General features: G+C 47.6%; 1 protein-coding gene across 4 annotated transcripts; it reads left to right on the top strand.

The window, feature by feature from the left end:
- The first annotated feature begins 566 nt into the window (after window positions 1-566).
- Window positions 567-24548, top strand: LOC143358285 (uncharacterized). Of its 4 annotated transcripts, XM_076795297.1 has the most exons (5): window positions 567-1315; window positions 2455-2644; window positions 7735-7798; window positions 21498-21681; window positions 21787-24548. In XM_076795297.1, exons 2-5 carry the CDS (start codon window positions 2464-2466, stop codon window positions 23533-23535), a joined length of 2178 nt encoding a protein of 725 aa, XP_076651412.1. In that variant the 5' UTR covers window positions 567-1315; window positions 2455-2463; the 3' UTR covers window positions 23536-24548. The 4 variants fall into 4 exon arrangements, with proteins under 4 accessions (XP_076651412.1, XP_076651415.1, XP_076651413.1 ...); XM_076795300.1 differs by lacking the exons at window positions 567-1315; window positions 2455-2644 and adding an exon at window positions 4143-4474; XM_076795298.1 differs by lacking the exons at window positions 567-1315; window positions 2455-2644 and adding an exon at window positions 4546-4603.
- Window positions 24549-24738: the final 190 nt, after the last annotated feature.

Here is a 24738-nt window from a genome sequence, read left to right as displayed (position 1 = left end):
TTTTTTCCCTTTTCTCTCTCTCTCTCTCTCTCTCTCGCTCTCTCTCTCTCTCTCTCTCTCTCTCTCTCTCTTTTTATATACACACCGGCTTTGTTATTCCACTAAAACCGTTTTACACAATTCTTCGATACTGTAATACGCGCGCGCGCATTTCCATTTTGAGACATTTTCGAATGCGAGTTACATGCTATACGCGTATACACGCCTGTACGTTTTATTTCGTGCTGTCTACTATATGTATAAGGCGGAAAAAACATCGAACAAATACCACGACGACGATCAGGATCACGATCACGACCACGACCACGACCATGACAACGATGTTATCGTGCTGGTGGTGGTGGTGGTGGTGGTGGTGGTGCTGGTGGTGGTGACAGTGGTGGTGGTGATAGTGGTGGTGGTGGTGGGTGGTGATCGTTGTCGTTGACGTTATTACGTTGTATCTATACCATTATATGTATATACGATGTTTTACCCGACGATCCATCCGATCGATTAAGCGATCCGAAGCCTGAAATTTGAAAAGTGCCTTGACGCGAATAGCGTTGTCGCTTAACGAGCAATACCTTGTCTGCTTCGTACGACAATCTTTTGTTAGTATATAAATATTTATGATTCCTTTACAATACAACTGTTACTCTCCTGGTTATACAGGACATATATTTTATTGTAATTTATAGTCGACGACTGTTGTTACGCATAAGCTAAAATAAATATTTGAAATTTTACGCGGAACAAATAAATTGCATAAAGTTTATTTTTTTTTTTCTTGAACTATACACCCATGTTCTACGGTACGAATGAGCGAATCGGCTTGTACGATGGCTGGCTGGTTCTTCATTGTCCCATATGTAGTGTACTTGCATGTATACGAATAATACTCTAAATACACGAATTCGCAACGATGACCGATCGTGAAGGGTACGTACGTATTACATGTACGTACGTATGTGCGTAAGTATTGGTTCGTTTCTTTCGTTTGTTTTTATTCGTCGACTGTTCGCTTCGGTATTTTCGTAGGTGGCGTTGCATATGCCAATGAAATACTTTACGCGGGCTGCTAAGGTCGTTCTGTTATCCGTATAACTGCGACGACGAGGCAAGAGTTACAGTCGTAGAGTTCGTCCGGTTGATCGTACTCGAACGATCGTCGAGTTTCCGACGACACTTGATTTTGTCATGCTGAATGCCTCGAATATATTATCGAAAAAGAACCGCTCAGAGTACTTGCTACCGATAGAACGTAAACTCATCGTAACGAGATAGTGTTCCTTCGAGAATAGTATATGCGTATTTGAAAAGTCTTGAACAGAAGGTAAGTAATCGATATTGCCGAACGAACTGCAGTTCAGTTTATCAATAATTTTGCATTCGATTCGACTGGACCACACGTACATGCGTACGCGAATTAGATGCAATTTTGTTTTTCTAAATGCACGTGGGGTGCGCGTAATATGTCACAAAATCAATCCGCCTCGAACGTTTTCCGCTTCTTTCGCAAATACATATAAACGAAGGATAAATGATAGAGGATAGACTAGCAATGGACGACGGCGTATGGATAAAGTACAATTTGACGCGCAGTTGAAAATCATTTTCAAATTACAGTGCACGATGACGCGATAAGTTGGGGGAAATTTTGATTTCGAATTTCTTCTTTCGAATGGTTTGAAAATATCGTCTGATCGACAAAATAGGAACAAGACGTCGACCTTGTTAAACTGCCGAGTCGGTATAGTATTCATTGTTATTACTTTATAAAAGAACGTTTGTCGTTGTTGCGGAGGTTATAAAAGATTGCACGTGTTGATCGACGCGTGGAAATTCTATTGAATCGAAATAATTAAAGTGTGGAATTAAAAGCGTTGAAACGAACCGATCGGTTTGTGTACATTTGCTGTGCCAGTTTTCGTAAACAACTCGTACCAGAGATCACATTCTGAACGAAAATGTCGATCATTTCTAAACTTTTTTCTAAACTCGTGGATCGCGGATCTAGATTTCTGTATGGGATTCGATTGTTATCATTGGTTATTATAACGGCATACACGTATCTTTGCATAAACACTACTGTTCGCGGTTGAGTCGTATATATAATTTGATCGTTTTGAAAGAGATGTGTCTGTGTTTGCGTCTCTTTTGACGAGACAGAGCCACAACGTTTGCAAAGAGCCTTCGAAACATTGAAAATCGCGCTTATACTCGCGCAAGTCGTACGTCCGGCTTTTTGATTATTCATTCGTCTTGTTCCGTTTTTATTGGTTTCTTCTTCCTCGGAAGGCGTCGCGACGCGATAAAAGATTATCAGGCTTGTTGAAAAAAGTAGATTGTAGATTTGCAGGGAAAATGTATATCCTGCTAATATCTGAAATTTTCGTAAGAATCGAAACACGGAATATTGTACAGCGTGTCGGAACATGTGCATTCTAAGGAAATAACGTGTCTGTTTTTCAGTCGGTTACAATGTTACCGCGTATCTCGAAAATGGATGAAAACTCGCCGAGACAACCTGAGAAAGAAGCATCGCCTTCGCCGATTACTGGCATTGTTCGCGGATTGATGAAGTCGACGCTTTCGTCGAAACATTCTCTGCAAAGTTATAAGAACGAGAACGAAACGGAAGAGATACGACATACTAAAGAAGGTAAGCAACATATTCTTCGAACGCAATTACTGTAACTCGAGTGTAACGAACGATTCGTTGTAGAGAGATCTGGGAATTTTGAGACGCGCGAAAGCTTGACAGTGTTATGTATCGATGGGTCAGAATTTTCCAAAGTCAAACAGAGCAAAGTGTTTTTGCAAGATTTATTCAGCGCGAGCGTTGTCGGTCGTGCTGAATAAATTGAAACGAAAATACTGGTGATAAGCGAATTCTGAAACGGACAGGGAAGAGAAAGGACAGGACGATGAAGGGTTTCTCGACCACGGTATACGTACATATGTATACGCGGTAGACGGTAGACGACGTACGGGGCCTTTGAGGTCTCGAGGGTTCCTTGGGTCTCAGGAGTTTTACGAATCTCGGGGGTCTCGAGGGGGTCTCTCGGTGGCTTCGGTTGATTAGCATTTCTTGCCAGGCCGGTAAGGCAGGTCTCGCATCTTGTTCTGAAAAGGCTCCGATTAATTTATGCGATACATTCGCTAACCTTTAACGGCTGCGTAGAGACCGAAACGGCAATCGATTTATTTTTCCGTAAAAACAGGCGCAGGCGGTACAGGGGGCGTTTCGTTGGTGTCGGACAGTAATTGACACGATCTCGACTATAACGCGTGTTTTCCGTTGGTTACGCGACTATTAACTTGAACAAAATTACGCTAAAGCTAAACGTACATGCGTATGTCTTTCCAATGTTTGAAAGTGAAGCCAACATGCTTCGCTTATTCCCTTCCGTTATTAATCGACTCGATATCCGTTATTTGAAAAATTCGTTGGGCGCGTGCCGGTTATACGAGACTGCTCACCGATTCACCGCTCGCCACCCCTAGTTTAGCTGTGTAGTACAGGCAGAGCATACAAAATCGAGGGAGGCACCTAACCCAGACACAGACACAGACACAGACACAGACACAGACACAGACCCAGACCGACTGACAATGAGAATAAACGCTATCCATCGACTCGACTATCGAATCGATTATTAACAATTCTTTTATATTCTATGTCATCGCATAGATCGATTCCTCGCGTTAAACGCAATTTGAGCAACTTGGTTCTCTATAGTTCGTAGCTGGTATTTCTCTGGTAAATGTGGCGGTAATGTTTTGTACTCTTCTTTATGCACATTTTTGCATCGACAATTATTGTAACGAAGACAAGTCGATTCCGTGGGCGGACCGACTTTGCGCTCATTATCAGACATTTATCGCGGCTTACGATACGAGAGAGCGTCGTGCCGTTGCATCTACTTAGTTAGCAGCTGTGTGACTGGCTGAACAGTGCGCTTTGTTTAATCGGTGTTTGTTCTTTATCATTTTGATGCACGCGTTGATGCACGAGTACGTTCTCTACAGTTACAGAAAAGAATACTGTTCCACGAAGCATCGGAGCGTAAAGATCAAAAGTAAAAAGTCTCTCTCTCTCTCTCTCTCTCTCTCTCTCTTTCGACTTTTTACCGGTACATGTGTTCTATTCTCGGAGATATGCGAGTAGTCGAGAAAGAAAGATTGGTATGTGCCGCATTAGTATGCGTTGTTAATTTTCTCGAATGTTTAAAGCTACTACCTGCGTTACCCCTGTTTCGATTTTTTGTCGGGTTTCCCGGGGAGCGAAGGGAGGAACAAACGAAGGTATACGCGTTAATACTACACGCGAAAGGGAAACCCCAAGCGGTTGACGTTAGAGAATCTGTAAAGTAGGGTAGTCGGCAGTCAAATTGATAACTGTACGAGTAGTAGAAATATTTGGCGACGATCATCGTACTTTGAAGGTGAGAAGCGACAGTGTTCGTCGGTGGTGATCGGTCACGGTGGGGTAAGTTGCACCTGTGCCACGAACAAGGATACGCTCGCGGGCACGGTGTCGGGCGGTCGGTCAGGCTCATTGTCGGAGACGCGCAGATGCGGTCTCGAGACCGCGGTTTCTTCGTTCTTACGCTTCACGGTCCGTAAATTTAATCAGACTTTTATCTATGTATGTACATCTCCTACGTGTACACGCTACTTTCAACGATGCTGTTGCTTGCTTGCTGGCTTGCTGACTTGCTTGCCGGTACCTATAGCAATCAATTGTAAACGAATAAAAGAACGAAACTCTAGGCGAACGTGACAGAGCAGGTTTTTTGTGCTCCGCGGTGTGACTAGCCTTCCAGTCGACAAGGGCTGTAAATCCTTGATACGAAAACTTTCGAAATGTACATGTTCATTTTGGAAATATTAGCGTCACGGTACGGTGGAATAATTAAGGTGTAGGCGACGAAGGGCCGCATGGTTGGGCCCGAGTCGCGGTACCTGCGTTCAGAGTTGTGCCAGGGTCGCGCTACCTGGAGGTCAGAATACAATCGGCTGTTTGCTGTAATAAAGTAATTTCGACTCTGGCTCTATTGAAGTGAAAATGAAAATCAACGATTGTCTAAGCCGATGTTCCGCGACGGAACAGAATTAGGTCGGAACGTCCGCGCGCAGATTAACAATTATCCGTCCGAATGCTCGAAGCAGACTATTGATCGTCGATGTCCAAAGCTCTATTCTCTGTGCTCTGTAATGCTTAGGATTAGGCGATCGCCGATAGAGACATTGTGTCGGCGCCGACTGTCCCCGGAAAGCCGCAGAGAAACACTCGAAAATCGGTTCCGAGGGTAGTCGTCTTTTGTCAAACAGTCGACTGTCGAACACCAAGATTCGAAAGTTGTGGACCAAGGGACGCACAATCGACGAGCGAACGATTTCATTTCGTTCACCCGTTGCCCCACAAGACGCAGGGGCAGGGGACCCGTCGCGTCGCGTCAGGTCAGGTCGGCTCTCGATCGATACCGACACCCTGTCGTACGAACGTTTGTTTCAGACAGACCACGTAAAGAACGACGCGTTCAATTTGAGAGAGATTACAGGGAATGTAACCAAGTTGTGTTCCACTTGCCCGCGAGTCGCGGCAACTTCTTACTCTATTCTATCCTGATCGCGTCGATTTCTGTCAAGGAAATGGTGGAATGGACAGAGGGGGAGGGGAGAAGAAAAGAGAAAGCAAGAATCGAGTTTTGTTAGATGTCCGTTCGAGATAGCCGCGCCACGAACCAGAGTAATTAGATGGTCGAGGACTCGCGCGCGAACGTACGGTAACGATGGGGCGCTAACGTGCTGCTGGTGTCTCTGGTGCTTCTGGTATTTCGAGGGGTCGGTTCACCCCTAGAAGGGAAGGTAAAGGCTCAGGGGGCAGACATATGAGCACACATGGAACGACATTCGCCACCTGGCATCGTATAGCTGAACGCTTGCCATCCTCGTGCGTGCGAGCATACTCGCATCGTGGATGGAACCTATATGTACTATGTATACGTACAACGTTTAGGGTACCCCCTACCCACGAAGCGTACCGTGACCCCAACACAACTCTCTTGGCTCGTGCCATTCTACATTGTCGTAGGATTTTCGTTTCCCGACTTTCGATTTCCAACTTCTGATTTCTAATTTCTGATTTCCGATTGCTTTCTGCACTTCCATCTTTCACCCTTCACTTTCCATTTTGCGCTGGTGTCGCGCGACATGCTTACAATAGTTAGAGCGAATAATCTTGAAGAAGAGTGAACGATCGTTAATCGTTATGCTCGGGTATCGCGTATCGATGCCATCGGTGCCACCGAATCGCAAACTTTGCTTTTGAGCGTTCTGCGTACCGAGGCGCGACGGTACATGCAACGCACGGTTCAACGAGACGTAACCAGTAACGAATAATGCAATGTAACTTCGTACCGGTTCGCATACGAGGGTGAAGCACATCCGCCCCGCACCGCCATATCGTTTCTAATTTGGTTCGTACACGGTTTGCCCAAGACTGTTTAAACACCGATCGTCGGCCGTTTCTACTTGTATTTATGGAACAGATTTTCACGTCGAAAATAGATTTCAGAGGGTGGTGGTTATTTTCAAGTTAATACTGGTGCGCGAGCCGTTGTACCTAACCCGGAGCTTCCCCCGTGGTCGCACACGCTTCTCCCTCACCCCCTCGCGGTATATATTTAACCACACTGGGTTTTTTATTCGTGCCGTTCGAACGCGCCACGGGCATGGCTACAGCGACAGCTTCGTTTAGCTTCGACTGGTCGATTCGCTTCGGTTACTCGATACGTCGTTATCCGGCGACTCGCAAAACGATTCGACGTTGCTTCTGTCCGGTTAACGGACCTCGATCGAAACTAACCGAGTGGATAGTCTGTCGCGAATCCAACACCTATACTCGTTTTATACATTTCATATGTTTTATATGTGTATGGTAGCAGCGCGATCGAACGTACACCATACCGCTTAAGAAATAACGCAGGTAGAACGACCTAACGTCCGTCACAGAGACTGCATCAACTTCCTGCGGAAGTATTTCACGATGAACGCGACTGCAACGAAGGAACGGCGTTCCGGTTCTGTACCGACCCTCACCCTTCGAAACTATGTCTTTTCTTTCCGCGATGCTATCTTTGCAACCTTTGTTCTAACCTTTGCGCACAGTTTACCAAATTTTCGTCACTTTCCCGATGCTTCGAACAAACCAACTAAATTGTATATATTTTGTGTATAGCCCAACAGCACGTACGCGCGAGTCCACAGTCTATGTATGTCGTATGCCGTATCCCGTATCCCGTATCCCGTATCCCGTATGCTGTATGCCAACGGAAAGCTATCGAACGTAACGAAAAACGATTGTTGAGAAATATTTGCGAAATACGCTGACATTGTTCAGTTCCGAAACGAAACGTAACCAAATAGCTGCCGATCGATAATGGTGGGTTATGTTGCGCACATGGGATACACGTGTACAGATACCCGTACCCGTATACGTTCGCGTTTACGTGAAACATTACTACGTTTGTTGGGCCGCCTACACGCTTGCTCGGCTGTCGTTGCATTTCATTTCATTTTCAAATCAAATTTCCCAACAAGTTTGCGAATTTGCCAGATATAAGTTCGCGTACGCGTGTTGTATCGTGTCGATCGGTTAATGCTAGACAGACGATCGAACCGTGCAAACGCAGATTCGTTTATTGCTATCGAAAAATTAACATATGGTTTAACATCGACTTACAGATTCCGTTGGCACGCGCTGTCTGTCCGAACGTGGACTCGGAGGTTCGAAGACAACGAATCAGGGGTAAGTAACTCGATTGTTTGTTTCGCTCGGTGCGATTTTTCATTTTCCGTTTGCGCGTTAACCAGCTACCTACCACGTTTCTTTGTTCACCTTACTTATCGTTGGACAAAGTCTACCACCGTTTACCGTTGTTTTCCTCGTGAGTTCGTAGCACCAACTTGCGCGGCTTTTCTTTTTTGTCCATGATCCTTCAAGTTTCGTTTGTTCGGTACAAATGAAAAGTTCCGACGAGTTACGGACAAATAAGAATCCGGATAAAAGCGGAAGAGCATCTCTAATCTGTAATTAGGAATTCCATTGTTTATCTTTGGTAAATAGCCGACAAGTTACCGTGATCGTAGACACGGTCGCAGGAGGGGCTGCTGTGTGCCCGTCCTGGACGAGTCGCGATAAATCGTGGAGGTGAACGCCAATCGATAAACGGTACAAGCGAGACGAGATATCGAGTCGACGCGATTTCGATTTTTCTCGTTTAGTCTTCTTTCTCGTACGAGATTACTACCGTAACGGTCGATACGCGCGCACTCTCGTCTCTTTCTCTTATCTTCGTTCGTCCTTTTCTCTGCACGACCGTTAAAAAATCGAGCAAAACGAATCGGGCAGCCGAGTTCGCCGCATCCTTCCTTGCTCTCACGCGAAGGAGAACGCCCACTTTGCTCCCGCACGGAGACAGCTTCCCGCTCTGGTCACTGGCTCGACGTACGCATCACCGTTCTATCGTATTTTCCTATGTCGTTATCGATTTCATGCTATCTCGTTTTCTCTTCCTCCCACTCTCTCTCTCTCTCTCTCTCTCTCTCTCTCTCTCTCTCTCTCTCTCTCTCTTCTATACTGAACGAATCCCGATTTAAATGGAAAACTCTCGAGTGTCGATGCGATCTAAGAAATCGAAAAAGGCATTATATCATCTCTGTCCGAGATGTATTATGTTATATGTATTGTACAACTATCGAAAGTTTCTGAAAGATGAGTTTGTTCGTTCGGGAAAAGCGGCAAAAATTCAAACGGTTCGTAAAAATGATTGTGCGGTCGATACGGGCCGAGGATCTATGCGGTGGTCTCGTTTGTGAATGCAAATGCTTTTGAGTTCCTTCTAAGAAAACCAGCTCAGACGGTTCGGAGAGAGGCGAGCAAGCAAGAAAGAAGAGGGAGGTAAAAACGGAGCGAAACGAAAGAGACAACCAGAGAGTCGGATCGGTGGAGGTGGTGGTGGTGGGTGAGGAGGAGGAGGAGAAGGAGAAGGAGGTGCGTCAAAGAACCCGAAACTTTCATTGGATGAGATTTCCCGCCAATATACCCCACGCTAAGATAACCGGTTTCCCAACAGATCCGCTGCTACCTACAAAATATTTCTCAGCTGATCGTTCCAACGTTCCCGCCTTTTTCTTTTGTCTTCCTTCTCATTTCGCATTTTACATTTCATTTTCGATTATCTTCGAAATGTTCTTTTTCTCGAAATTATGATCCATCGAGATTTATACGGAATCACTGGAACAGATCGATCTATACACCCTGCAACATATTCCGTCCCGGTCGGGTCCGTCTTCCGATCGAATTCACAGGTGGGTGTGGGAAGATTTTGACCACTTTGTGTAGCACCTGTGTGTCGCGGTCGTAAGAATAGACTTGTACGTTTACCTGAGATCCTAACAGACCTAAACCAAGGAAAGAAACCCGCGTCGATGCCTATGCGAACAATGAGGTTCTATTCTTGTGAAGTATGTACTTGCAATTACAATATAGTTGTAGATAGTTGCTTAGGTCGATCGAAGTTACGAGTTATGTACATGTAAAACTGCAGTTTTGGTCGAAACGAGCAATTGAGATGCATTCTCGAGTTGATGGGTGAGCGTGCCTGCGTGCGTGCGTGCGTGCGTGAGGAAAGAAGCGCGGGAAAAAGCTATGAGTGCAAGGCCGTGGGATGCGATACGACAAAACGAATGAGCGGGAGAACGAGGGAACGAGGGAGCGAGGAAACGAAGGCACGAAGGAACGACAGAACGAAACAACGAAGGAACGAAAGAACGAAAGCACGAAAGAACGAAAGAACGAAAGAACGAAAGAACGAAAGAACGAAAGAACAACGTGCTGACGGTGACGGCTGTCGCCGAGACGTCTCGACGATGGCGGGTAGAGGGGATCGGGGAGGGGGGGGGGCAAGGGGACGACTAGGTCGCCGCGTAGCAGAAACCAACCTTGGTCTTTTAAATCGGCGGCTACGAGGGATTTAAAAATGGCCGAAACTGCTTACCCCTGGCGGTTGCACCACACCGCACCGCACCATTCCAGCCCGTCCCATGGTGTCCCTTCTTCTATCCCCTCCCTATCTTTTCGGCCCTTCCGTCTCGTTCTATCGCAGGGCACGGCACGGCACGGCAAGGTATCGCATCGCATCGTATAGTATAGCAAGCCTCGAATCCCATACCATTCCAGTCCGTCTTCTCCCGTATCCTCTCGCCTCCCTCGTTCCCCCACGACCCCTCTCGACTCTCACGTCTCTCTCTCTCTCTCTCTCTCTCGACCCCCCTCGTCCCTTCAGCTGGTCGAACAAATACCATCAGCTGACCGGTTTTGGAGGGAAATCCAGACGTTACGTTTGCGATATGGTTTCGAACGGTTTCGAACGGTTCCAAACGGTTTCGCTAAACCAAAAAAGAACAACGAGCAAAGCTTTTTCTCGTTTGTGTCGCGATATCAACGTAAAAAACGTGGAAACCGTGTCTCATGAATCGTTCGATGGTCCCTTTCGTCTCTTTGTCTGCTCTTTTTCGTCCGTGGGAGTACGTCGAAGGCGCTAGAATGAGACGAAACGAAAATCCCTTGGGAAAGCGGCGACAGGTCTTCCAGTTCTAAGAAACTCTTGTCTGCGACGATCCTGCCCAGCGAGAACATGTGCGTGGTGGACTGGCGTGGAGACACACCGACCCAACCAAGAGTCGTGCCGAACGCGAAAAAAACAATGGAGTGGAATGTAACGAGAAACGGCCTTCGTTTCCGGCTCGAGTACGTATAAATCATTGCTCGTCGGCCCGGAAAGTTGGTTCAAACAGAGTTCCGTTTCCTTGGTCGTGTCGCGTTGTCGACAGTTTCCCGCTCTTTTCTCTCTCTCTCTCTCTCTCTCTCTCTCTCTCTCTCTCTCTCTCTCTCTCTCCCTCCCTCCCTCCCTCCTCTGCTTTTCTTTCCTCTTGTTATCAGTTGATTTTTATCCGTTCACCGATTCTCACGAGTCGACGTTTCCTTGTCGAGAATAATGCAATTCGCAGGCGGGCATGTCTGTAACGAGATCGACGCGAACACCACGGCCTTGGCTCGAAGAGAGATCGCGGAGAAAAAGCGGAAAGAGCAAGGAACGGATGTGTCGCGACGCAGCGTACAAGGTACGGGGTAGCGGGTGTCCTTCTTTGTGAGTCGAGATCAAAGAAGCCTAGCTACCACCCGCGCACTGCTCCTTCGAACAGGTAGCAGGGGATATTCTTATTCGTGTTCTTTCAGTTTGCTCCGACACAGGTACTCGCGCGTCTCTAACCGACGAGTCGGCCTAAATCCGAGAAAGAAAGAGGGTGGATGCACGCCTCGTCGAACCGCCTCGTTTCGAGGGATGAATTTTATTGCAATCTTCCCATCGTCCGACTCCATTATACTTTATACGTGTTAGTAACGCTCTGTTGTGGCGGTCGTGTATCCGAGCTTTTCGCGTTTATAGCCGATTTCTTCGTTTCCGTTTTCCGTTTCTATTGCTTCGGTTGCACTGTCGCCATAATCACGACGATCGAGCGTACGTTTTTCGGAAGCCCGGGGTGTGATATCGCGTGGCGTTCGAACGGCGGTTAACCGTTGCGCAACTTCCTCTTTCTTCCACATCAACATCCACATCCACCCGCCGCGCCGCGCCACGCCGCGCCACGCCGCGAGCCGGTCGGTTACGCGCCAAACCGAGCCGAGCCGAGCCGAGCCGCGGCCCGGCCGGTTACGCGCCTGTTTGTCTGCATGCCTGCGTGTCTACCCACACTTGTCTCCCCATCATCCCGTCACCTCATCCGTTTCATCTTTGCTTCTTCCTCTTCGTCTTTTCTCTCTCTCTCTCTCTCTCTCTCTCTCTCTCTCTCTCTCCATTTCATACACACACACTTTTCTCCCATTTCGCTTTTTCGGCTTTCTCACTTGTTCCCTCTTGGTTGCTGTCTCTTTCGTTTTTTCCATTTAGCCTATTCTATTCCACTGTACGCTACTCCGCTCTCTCGTCTTTCTGTTTCGTCTCGTTCCTATCACGGCTTCCCCACCTACCAACATTCTCTCCGACCCCCCATCTTTCTCTGGTCCCTCTGTTCCCTCCCTTCGCCTGATTCCCTCTCTATTCTTTCGGTATCTCGGTTCTCCGTTACTCTTTTAAAGCGCTTTAACTCGACTCTTAACGGCGGATTCGTGCCCCCAGCAACAACGCCCTTTCAACCAACTTTTTTCTCTTTCGTTCTCTGGCTTGGGACGCTCTTCTTTCTCTTTCTCCTTCTCTTTCTCTTTCTCTATCTCTATCTCTATCTCTATCTCTTTACACTACTGTCACTAGTATTGCTACTTGTATGTGCTATCGCTTGCAAACGCTCTTTCCATTTTGCCCTTTCCTCGTTTAAAGGTAATTGTGCCGCACCCGTCAATTCGAATAAAGCCGTTTTCGACGACGATGCAACTCGTTTGTCGCGTATCTCACGAAAAACTGATCGGCGCGCTGTTGTTCGCTTGTTGCGCTACCGCGTAGTTACACGGTTAAAACGTTTAAAACGTACGACGATTTTGTTTTTCTTCGTCATTGTTTTCTGCATGGTTAGAGTTGCAGGTAGTACGTAGGCGGTCGACGCGAGTCCAGCAAAGATCGATGAGGGCGGCGATCGCGCCAAAACGGCTCGACCGCACACCGAAACGACGAAAATGTACCTTTCGGGGACGGTTTTTCTTAGATGGTAGACTCTAGATTCTAGAGAAACGACGAGGGCATTAAGCTCCTACGGTGTTGGACTGGCACGGGTAGACGGACAGAATCTTTTGTCGGAAAACATGAAAAACGTACAGCAAGCGCCTCTGGGAACGTCGAGTTCAGCCTGCCAAACCTCGCGACTTTGAACTTTCAATTTCGAATTTGATATTTTGAATCACGTTTACGGGATTGTTCGATTGTTCGATTGTTGGTACGAGGTTTCGAGTAGCGCCACGGCTACTAAGAAACGTAGAAACACGGAAAGAAAGCCCGCTCCCGAAATGTCGCTTAAGAGGAAAGAGGAAAGAGGAAAGAACCGTGTCGAGAAAGACAGCATCGCCGCGGTTACCAGTTACATGGTGGGCGCGACCGAGAACCATAGCCGTTGCCGCTGCCGCTGCCGTTGCGTTACTACGCAAGTGGTAACCGTAAAATTTAAACGAGCAGCCGTTTGAAGCTGCGAACCCGCTAGAGCTAGAGGAATACCGCTATCGGTTGTCGTTTCGTCGTCGTCTTCCTATTTTCCCTCTTCCTTCCGTACGTTCTCGCGAGGTCCGATCATCTTTCTTTTCATTCGAATACGAAGAAACTATCGACGATTCTTGTTTGCGCGGAGGCGAGTTCCACTCGCTTTAGCCACTCGGTTGTATCTGTCTTGTAATAATCGTCGTTTTCACGATTAAAACACATTTCTATTTGGAAACGAGCTACATAACTAACTCGAACGCGATTCGACTCTGCGTTCATCCGGACTGGTTACTCTCTGTTATTTTTCGTATTTTCGACCGCATTTCTTCCCGTCTCGTCTCGTGTCGGTCTGGTTTATCGTTAGCCGTGGTCTCCTCCACTGGCATTCTCATCCGTCTTCTCCGTGACCGTTTTACCTCGTGTCGGTGGTTCGTATCCCGGTCATGCGCGCCTACTCGATACACATCCGTAGATCGGTGTAGCACGTCGGATCTCCTTTTCCTCAGAGTCGTGGCTGTATCGGTGCGAGTCGGTGTCGGTGTCGGTCTGTGCAACGGTCGTTGATGCAACGAGACCAAGATCAAAACCGAGATCGAGATCGAGACCGAGAACGAGAACGAGAACGAGAACGAGAACGAGAACGAGAACGAAAAGAGGCAGAGCAACGTTTCATCGGTGGTTGCTCTTTCCTTCCTGCCCCCTTCCTTACCCGTCCACCCTTCGCTCCTCTCTGTTTCATTGCCGTGCACCGTCGCGAACCTCGGTGTCGCCTCTCCCCACTATGAAAGACCACGACCGACCGTTGAGATTTAAATTCCTCTTCGGGTGGACTGAGAGGAGACGACTCCGGCATGGGAACGAACAACGTTCCTGGCCAGGATGGAAAGAAAATGACCGGCGGCGCTTTGACCGTCTACGTATCGTACGGCGTACGGGATCATCCTTCTCCTTTTTCTTCGCCGTCCGTTTTCGTATTTGATAATTGGACCGTTTCCTTCGGAAGTTTCGAACAGATCGATTAACAGGATCTGCATCGATGTATTGCCGCGACACTGTATCAACGCTATCAACGATATTGAGATTGCGCTGACTTCAAAGAGCAACGGACGATGTCAAGTATTTATAAAATGGAAATGGAAATGGAAATGGTTAGGTTGAAATTCGGTCCCGACAGGACGATGAAACCGCGCACGAAATCGAGCTCACTCGATTTTGGTTTACGTAGGAAGCGAGCGAGCTGTAAGCACACCCCCGTGTAACGCCTCCGGTTTCCCCTATGTGGGCATCGTGTACCGTATTGTCTAACGTTCGCAATCGCGATACGCTATAGGGGCACAGCTGTTACTCGCTGTTTACTCGTATGCGAATAATCGATGGATAGGCGAGCGGGCCAACCTTGTCGTTCGAACGGTCGGGGCATACGAAACCTCGGCCAGCTCACACGGCCACTATGTTCTGGTGTCTTTACGTGCTTGTCCGTTTTTGTTTTTTGCGTTTACGTCGCACTTTCACGATCCAACGATTCAACGATCCAACGATCCAAAGACGATTTAAACGCAATCCGCGACGTTTGCGCTTTCTTTCGCGCTGCCATCTCGATCCGTGTTCCGTTCTTCGCGACGCACCTTCAGACATCAGCTTCGCACCGACAAGATACCTGATAACGCGAATGAAGATAAACGAGAAGGAAGAGAGAGAGAGAGAGAGGGGGGGGGGGCAGAGATGTAGCGCGATAAAGGGAATATCGAAGAGAGACGAGACGTTCAGGAAAGAAAAGGCAAGATATCGTTGCGATATATATTTCGGTTGCGGTCGAGCGTCGATAAGACCTGACCGCGTCCCAAGGTTGAACCGCTTTACAGCCACCGTAACAGTGCCATTCCCAGAAAGACGCTTGTACGAAACGACCGTTCTGGCCGCGATCTCGTGCCACCCGGAACGGCCGATCCGATCCGTTCGCGTACCCGCATCTCGATCGATTTCTGTTTTCGCTGATTTCGCTGGTCGAGACCAATTTTCTCGAGTAAGATGCGGCCGGTGTTCGCGTTCGCAGTCGAATTCTGTCAGGGTTTTAAAGTTTATAGATATGTACGTACGTATATTGAAAAGCAAAGTGTTTACGAGTGGTTTTTCCACGGATTTTCCGCATAATCATCCTTCTATGCACAGTTTAAAGCATGTAACACAATGGAACCTTGAAGTCAACGATTCGAGGGATTCGAGGGACTCGAGGGATTCGAGGAATAATTGCGCCCGCGTTCCCGTAATAATTGTCGCTCGTCGACCGACCGTAATTGTCCCCTTTATTACGGTTGGTAATACTGGGCAGTAAAATGGTATTTCTAATAGCCGTAGAGGAACGGTGATAAAGCGAGGCTAAACAGCTTTCGAGGAGTGGCAGAGATTCGTCGGTACGATCGGCAGGGTGTCGGAATTTGCACCATTTAACAGGTGGGCGTCTCCTAATATTCCGAAGCCCACCCGGAGCCAGTGCCTTTTGTAAATTCGTACAAAAATCCGTAGGAATACCTTTTCCTATTGTGAAAACGCAGCCGAACGGCCGCGAAAGAATACAAAGTGGGCAAAGGTAGATCAAGGTACAAGCTCCGCACCGCCGCGCCGCGTGCCTTCGCCTTCTACCTCTATGTACCCCTACCTCTAGCTCTGTCGCTATCTCTCCTTTGCTTTACCCATAAACCGTAACGCCTCTTCGCCTTTCGTTCAACGTTGGCCTATCTTCCTGATTGTGTATTGTTTCAAGGATACCGGCAATCGAGCGTTATTCGCCAAAGTTCTATTGTCCACGTGAAAACCCGGTCGCTTCGCCCTTCCGCGCGTTGTTACCCGTCATTGTTCAGCGTTCGCTTTCTGCCGCTCCGATTTTTATTATTATTATTCTGCTTCGAAGAAAGCAGATTTTAGAACAGTCGGCAGAAAATCGACAACTTCTAAACTAATCCGTTTCCGACCCAAGATCCCTAATACATTTTTCAAGAGTACACACCGAAGGTACGTTGATTAATGAACAGAAAATGCAATGTTGCTAAACAAAATATTAAAGTGATCTTAATTCTTTTTATCCCAACTCCTTATCGTATAATTACCGACTCTTTTTCGTTTTCGGCTATCTTCTTCGATTCGGCCACGTAAGACCGATTGCTACTTAATGTCGAATGTGTCCGGAAGTGTTACGTAACAAACCAGAGAGATATACTTGATGGTACTATTTTTCAAACTCGAATCAGAGTCGATAAACATTCAACGTGAAAAATTCGGACAGATTGTTAGTATTTTACATAAATTCTTGTGGGTTTTGAAAAGCCTCGTAATACTAAACATAGCTGACAGAGCTTAGAGCTTACTTGTACTTTACTGCGATCACCGCGTTCGGCGTCGACCACGCAACCTCCGCCGATCGTGTTTTGTTCATCGTCGCATCGACCGTTGATCGTACGTTCGCGGGGGCCAACGGACACTCTGGCACACATACACGCGTACACGCATACGCACGCGCGCGCGCACACGCACAGCATTCTTACCGCAGGCGAACCTCACGCCTCACCGTCTCTCCTACGCCTGGAAAGTTGAACTTTTTAGCATTGTCTACTAACCTATGAAACTTTCGCAAAGGGAAGAATCCAAAGCGTCCGGTTTCCCGGTCAAGTAGAATTTTCCACGTTATCGCGTTTCGCTCTATTTATTTGCTCTTATTTTTCTTTTCTTTATAGATCCGATATCCCGACCTCGACGCCCTGGTTCTTCTCTTCCCAGAGTGATTATTTTTTTTTTTTTGACTTCCCCCCGTTTCCATCTATCCTTCTATCCATCGAGAAGAGGGGATTTCCGCTAACTGTTGGCGAGGGGTTCGAACAAATTTTATGCTCCTTCTCTCCATTCTTTCGATTTCTTCCCGCCGTATTGCAAATTTTGATCTCCCATGCGGTGCATCTGCGACTGCGACGGCTGTTCGTATCGTAAGAATAGCGAGGACGAACATGCTGTCTGGTCGTACGCCCTTCTAGATCCCGAAGGAACAGATGATGATCCCGTTTAGGAGATCAAAGCTGCAAAGCTGTCTTGCTCGCTACTCGCTACCAGACTTTACGGTTACGGGGTCATTATCCACAGTGGTTCTTCGTTCGGTTCTTTCGTCTCGGGTAGACGTTGACGTGCCGTCACGGTCGTTGTTTTTTTTTTGGCCCGCCTGGCCCGTGCCCCCCCGAATAGAGTAAGCATATACTCTCGTAATCTATGCTCCTTCGACGATGCAAGAGTTCGCGTGGTTCGTACGATTCGCGTTTATCCGGATAATTCTGGGGCGAATAACCGGCGCTCTGCCAACCCGAATACATGTCGAGCGAGGACGCGTACGTATGTATGTATCGCATCGAACGCGTCGAATCGAAACGTTCGTCGAGTGTTCGGATGGCCGACAGTTTAGATAGAATATGCCAACGGTTCCGAGGTTTGAGAACCTTTCGACAGGTATGTTACGTAATGTGTTCCTGTACTTGTTACCGGTATCGATAGAACACATTGCATTGCGCCGCACCGCGACGGCTATGCGCGGCACACACGTTACATATACGCGTACTCAGCCAAGTTTGCCTGGAACATCGTGTACGTGTATGTAGACATATTCAAAATGTCATATGTTTTCCTGTACACGTTTGTAGCCAGCAGTGTCTCGCGTATGTTCGTGTGCGTGCACACACATATATGCGTGTATGCACTTAGCGGTGCACCATCGGGGTACCCATAGTTGGCACGTGCCAACCATCACAATGGATACGACCATCTGCACTCCTTCTTATAGAAAAATCAGAGTCGTAGGCACACGGGCGTTCGCCCGATTTCGTGTCCCCCTCCCAGCCCGTTATACGTTATACGAACTTGTACTTGCATACTCGTTTCTCGCAAGACAAACCGGACGTCGCGACGCGCGACGGGACAGCGCCGCGCTCTTTCTCTTTGGACCACGCGTTTCGTTTCATTTTTCCGAGTCGTGTCGTTATCGTGGTTCAAAGGCAAATTGATTGTTCACCTCAATTTGATGCTTGCGCTTCGCAACCAGAAACGGAGAAACGGAGAAACGGAGAAACGGAGATACGGAGAAACGAAGCAACGAGTAGATCCGAAGAAAATGCTTGAAAATGTGATTCGTTTGTAGATCAAACTTTCGGATCGTGTTCGAATCGGAAATGTTTCGGAAGTATTTCGGAAGGCGGTGTTACGCGTTACGACGTGGAAGGTGCGCGATCTGGCAGCTGCGAACGAGGGGTCTCGTATACCCCCCGATGTACGTGGCAGTGGCAGAAAGCAGCTGAGCTTACCCCCATGGTACCGTGCGCACGTTCCACGCGTTCGATTCCCCATAGCGAATAATCTTTGCAGTCGGTACTGCTGGGAAATGACCCGGTGGATCTTGTGTTGTACTCGGCGATCCTCGTTCCGCCAGTCAACCACCATCACCACCCTCTATTCTTCTTCTCTTTCCTCTCCCTCTCTCCCTCTCTCGCTCTCTGTGCGCGCGTGTGTTTGTCTGTCTGTCTTTCTATTCTTCTCTTCATTAGTCAGTTTCTTTTCTTCGATACCGTGAACGTATCACCTGTGTTTTTTCGGAAACTTCATCTGTACAAGCTATCTAAAATTCGATAAAATCGTATACCTACTCGAGAATAGTTTCTCGTTTTCGATGAGTTCGTATATGCGAACGGACCTTTCGTTATTTGGTCCGCGACCGATAAACGGAGGAAAAGTATGTAGCTCGAACAACGTAATAAGGTTAACCGAAATCGTCAATTTTTGGGACGTGTCTTAATCAAACGATTAACGTCGCTATCGTCGGCTTACAATGTATGTACGTATTTCGTGAATGTACGGGCAAATGTTTGTTCCCTTTCCGCATTCTTCTCGTCTCAATGGCAAACTCTGAACGCACTTATACGCTCGGAACGACGAGCGGGTACCTGCCGTGTGAAAATCTTCGAAGAATGCGAGGGTGGTGTATCAGAGATCAGGTGAAGCATTGTGATCGGTAGAATGAAAAAACGGACCGGAGTCGTACCTGCAGAGAAATGCATCCTATGGAATAGTCGGTGCATCAACCGACGAGGCGCGACGGGACGGGACGGGACGGGACGGGACCGCACGGGATAGGATAGGACGAGACCAGACGAGACGTGTCCGGGCGGGCGGGATTAGAACGAGACGAGACGAGTACCGAACGAACGAGAGAAACGAAGACAGACTCTTTCAATGCGAGCAACTCCTACGGTCGGCAACCTTTTCCGTTCTGCTATCGAAATCGAGAAGCCCCATAGTCAGTGAATGACCGAAAATGAATGCGAGTGGGATAGACGATCGGTCGGCAAAGTGGATGCAGGAAGGGCAACGAAAGGGGGATCCTAGATCCTACGATTTTTCGAGATATCTACGTTCCAATATTCTTTTTTTACTGTAATTTCATGGCTCGCAGAAAAATCGAAGCAACAGCGGTATTTACGACGATATCAACGAGCGAAACTCGTCGAATCGTTTAAGTTTAAAGTTTACAGGACGGGCAACGTTTGAAACAGACCGTTGATGGTAATACCGTTGAGATTGTAGCTATCTGTATATGTATACATACAGGTGGGTGTACAATCTGCCGCATGCGCGCTTTCAATTTCGTGTTCTAACGCTAACGTATGGATTGTCGAAGAAACGAACGAACGAACGAACGAACGAACGAACGAACGAACGAACATAACGAACGTAACGAAAAACGGCGGCAAAGAGGCAGAAAGGGCCCCCCATAGCGGTCACCCTAAACACAGAATTCCGCGTTCCGTTCTCCCTGCATGCCCTGAGAAGATTTAGGCGGGCCCTTTCCCAGTTGGCGATTGGTAGGCCCTTTCCCCCACCAGACGCAGCCATCGTGTATAAAGACACAAGTTCCCGCCGGATCGATCAGTTGGTCGGTTAGTCTCGAGCGTTGACGGGTCACGGTTACTGGTGGTGCGCCGACTCTGTTCGTTCGTTGGTTGGTCGGATGCGTGCCGACGGACGCCCGATCCGGAAACTCACCAGTGGGCATCGCGACGGTCTTGTTTGCATCGAGAATTATATCGTTCCATCGAGTCTGGTTGTGCGTTCGCGAACAAAATTCTTCTTTCTCCTGCTTGTTCGTGGCAGTCGATGTTTTGCCGAACGGACCATCCTAACCACCGTTTCGCTGATATGTTTTGGGAAGCTGTCACGGAATCTTGCGAAGTGTGTCAATGTACAAGGTACATAGAGGAATCTTCGCCTTCGAGTTGTTTCTTTTTCTATTTCTTTTTTTTTCCTTTTTTCGTTTTTCGTTTTTCGTTTTTCTACCGAGATACGTGTCGTTTACTCGGGAATCTGTAGAATGTGTGTTCGTGTTGTGTGCGACTCTTTCGGCGTCGGTGAAATCGAATCGGTGCCGCTTTATCTCGCGCGAAAAAGCCTAAAACAACGTACGAAGTAATATACGATTCTCGGTCGTTTCTCAGAACGACCAATGCGATATCGGCGTTATCGATTTCGCGAATGTTTTCGATGGAAAATGATGGAGCGACAATCGAATATCCCGAAAGAAATGGTCTATTTTTGGTTCGCTAGTGGGGTTATGTACCCTTGACGGAGAGAGATGTTTATCGTGTTCGCGCGCGAAACGATCGTGCGCGCGCTAGTGTCGCTGCCTCGTGTTTCGCTCGAAGAAAACAACTAATTACGTGGGAATTTGTTGTTCGAGCAGCAACTTGGTGGCACGGCATGTAATTTTAACGTAAAAATGATGGTGCGTGCGCGTGGGTACGTTTGCTCTCGCTACTTGAAACAAACGGTTCGATACAGTGTTTTTTGCTCAAGATCGAGGCTAGTGTTTTCGAACGTACTTGTGTACCTAATGAGTCGAGAAGTGCTAATCGAAACGAAATAAGTGCTGCGAGTAAAATCGAGGTCGGGTATCGAATCGGAACGGAAAAACGTTAACGAGGGAGTATTCTTTTGGTCCCGATTTCCGATGCGTTGACGCGCCGTGTAAAACCGCGACTTTATTGCGAGCACGCGTCTATTTACCGCTAAAACTAAAGTTTAGGTTAGGTTGATTATAGTCTGAATTCGCGCCGCGGCGCGCCGCGCCTCTCCGCGCCGGTTCGCTCTATCGCTCTATATCTCTATATCTCTATCGGGAAAAGTTTGACGTTGTCGCTTATATACGGTGATACTAAACGATACGTTTCAATGATTTTACAGGCTCTTTAAAGATGCCTTCAAGTTCAAGACTACGCCCGAGAACCCGATAAAGTCCAGACCAAGGGGACGTCGACTTCTCGGTATGGCGTCGCGACGCTTTCTCAGCCCGGAACCGGTCTCGCCATCTGTCGAGAAAGAAAACAGCAATACCGGCCGCAGTCCACGCGGGATCAGCCCACAAAAGGTAAATATTTCGAATTGGTTGGTCGCGAGTGTACACGCGGCAACGCGATTATTCCTTTCTCAATATCGTCGTATGCCGTATTATCATTTCTGCGTTTTGTTGTAGATGCCACTGGGAAGTAAAAAGTGTCGGTATCCCCTCGAAGATTGCGATCCCAATAGTCAGGATAGCGGCTACGAAGCGAGCTGTACCGGGAAAGAGGAAAAGCCGCGAGAGGCGTTTCGATTTTTGGAACCGATGGCCGTTGCCCCGCGACGAATGTCGATCGAATGCCGCAGTCCGATAGAATCGCCGATACGATCGTCGCCGCAACAAGCGCGCGCGATACGACCCTCGTCGCTCTTTCGCACCATTTCATCCGGTTACGAGAGCATGGACGACGGTTTCAACGATTTGATCGACGTCGAACCTTTAGAGGATTCTCGAGTAACCCAGCATCAGTTGCCAAACGGCATTTCGACGCTTCTTTCCGGCGATATCGTCGGCACCACCGGCTCGTCCAGCAGCCCGCTTTGCGAAATCTCGTCGTCCGTCACCAAGATGGATACTACCAACAGTCCGAGCACTCCAGAGTTTCCCCGTACGAACCGTACCGGCAACTTTAGGCGGTCCCTCTTTCTTCAGAACGAGAAACCGGAAACTCGCAAGAATTCCACGCTGTCGAAGGTACGGTCCTGCCTGTTCCGTTCGCCGAATGTCAGTCCTACGATCGGTGTCGCGGATCTCAGTTTCGAAGATGGCCCGTTGACGCATCGGTTGACGAACGCGAGAGCGACTGCAACCGCGACCAGGACCACGACCGCGATCGCGATCGCGTCCACGACCACAGCCGCGACGGTGCCTACTTCCCATCGACGACGAATCTTTTACCGCGACGAGCCCTCGAACGACACCGATACCAACGCCAATGGCAACGGCAACATCGATTCACCCGTATTCGTGAAAACGTTCAAGCGACCGGATCCACCGATCGACGACAGTCCGAAACTGGTCAAGAGGTCCCGGAAATCGGGCGGCAGTTTTTCCAACGCGATGCGCCACTACTGTTGTTCGACCGATACGCCGATATCCAGTCCCCCGTTCGCCGGCATCACCTTCCAGAGAAGTCTGTCCGAAACGTCGGCGACGATCGCGGTCGTTGGAGCGACGAAACATTACGCCGATACCGACGAAATCGAGATCGAGATCGAAACCGAGTCTCACGCGCTCATCGAGTCCGCTATTCGTCGCAGCACCACCGACACCGATCTTACAGGCGACTTCAGTAAACCGTGCGTCTTACCGTTGGCCGTTGGTCATCACGAAGACTTGAAATCGATTTCCACGGACACGTTGGTTGCTTTGATTCGCGGAGAGTTCAACGATCGCGTCGATTCTTTTCAAATCATAGACTGCCGCTATCCTTACGAATTCGATGCTGGACATATTCGAGGTGCTCTGAACCTGTACAGCAAGGACCTCATCGAACGAAATTTGTTGGACCCGTTAACCGACACGCCCGAGATCCAACCGGACACCAACAAGAGAAACATTCTGGTTTTCCATTGCGAGTTCTCGTGGGAACGCGGACCGAATTTGTCGCGGTTTCTCCGACATTTGGATCGACAACGAAACAAAGAACATTATCCCGCTCTTCATTATCCGGAAGTGTACTTGTTGCATGGCGGTTACCAACAATTCTATAAAGAACAGAAGGGATTGTGCTTGCCGCAAGGCTATCGACCGATGAGACATCCCGACCACGAAGCGGATCTCAGGAAATTTCGCAACAAAAGCAAAAGCTGGCAAGGCGAAAAATCAAGAATTACCGGTAACAACGCGATACGAACTAATTTGAAGCGTTTAGACTTTTGAACGTCAGTCGTATTTTCTCTTTTTATCTCTTTGTCCAAGTCTCGGTTGGAGAGCGGTTACTCTATCTCTTGGTACTTTTTTTTTCTTCTTCTTTTTTTAGTTTTGTCTTTGGACCGACTGCTTAACCGAGAAATCACAGAGAAGCAAAAATCGCAAACGATTTTGACAATTAAAGCGGGATCGAAATATCTGGTCTTAGTTTTCAAAGCTCGTTCTTACATGTAAATAGCTGGTCTCGCATTTAATACGCTTAGTTATGTTTTAGTAAATTCTAGTACAAGCAAATGAAAAACGCTTATTTCCACCGACGAGCGATATCAATGTTGTCGCGTTGATGTCTCCTCGTCGAACGGAATACGTACGGATCGGGGTGCGACTAATGCAACAAAACAAAACGTGTAACGCCGGCGGAAGGGGGCGAACGCGCGAACCAAATCGTGAAACGTTGAAGCGAATCGATTTAAATATTTGTACGGTTTTCGGGCGGGCTTCCCATCTTGTTGTGTGCGTATTTATGATAAAACTGTGCGATCTCGTTATTCGTTCCTATGCGAATCTTGCCGCGCTTTACTCGATCATGTGTTGTTTAGCGTACTCGATGGTTCGAGAGAGGTACTGTGTAGCCAAAGTTTAAGCGTGTTCGCGCACACACGCCTAGAGAAATATTCTTGAATAATGTATAGGCATCGTGTAATACGCGCCGAAATCGTTTATAACCAGAGATATAAATTGTTTCTATATGTGCAAATTTCATTTCATACATGTACGCGTGTTTGAACGAACGAAAGAAAGAAAGAATAGAGAAGCGAACGATTTCAAGTTGCCTGCCTGCGTGTAGGTGGGTCGCGTACAAATGTAATGTATGTATCTACATATATATAAATATATATATATATATATATATATATATATATATATATATGTATTTGTATGTGTGTGTGCGCGTGTATATTGAAAAATGATTACGTTATATGTGTCGTTAGTCTATAATATATCTTTTCCTGCAGTTAAAACGGATTCGTGTTAATTTCCCACATTCTACACGCGTTGCTATGAAATTCGTGCAATGATAATCTGTAAAAATTTTAACTGTCTGAAGATATTGTAAATATTCACAGTTGCAAGCGGCAACTATATTGACGATCGAAAAATTCTTCGAACGAAATACAAATCATTTAAAAAATATATATGTATATATATATT

The sequence above is a fragment of the Halictus rubicundus genome, chromosome 10 (assembly GCF_050948215.1).
Source record: "Halictus rubicundus isolate RS-2024b chromosome 10, iyHalRubi1_principal, whole genome shotgun sequence".
Classification (NCBI taxonomy): Eukaryota; Metazoa; Arthropoda; class Insecta; order Hymenoptera; family Halictidae; genus Halictus; species Halictus rubicundus.
The sequence above is the reverse complement of the archived record's forward strand: the minus strand, read 5'-3'. Positions and strand labels throughout refer to the sequence as shown.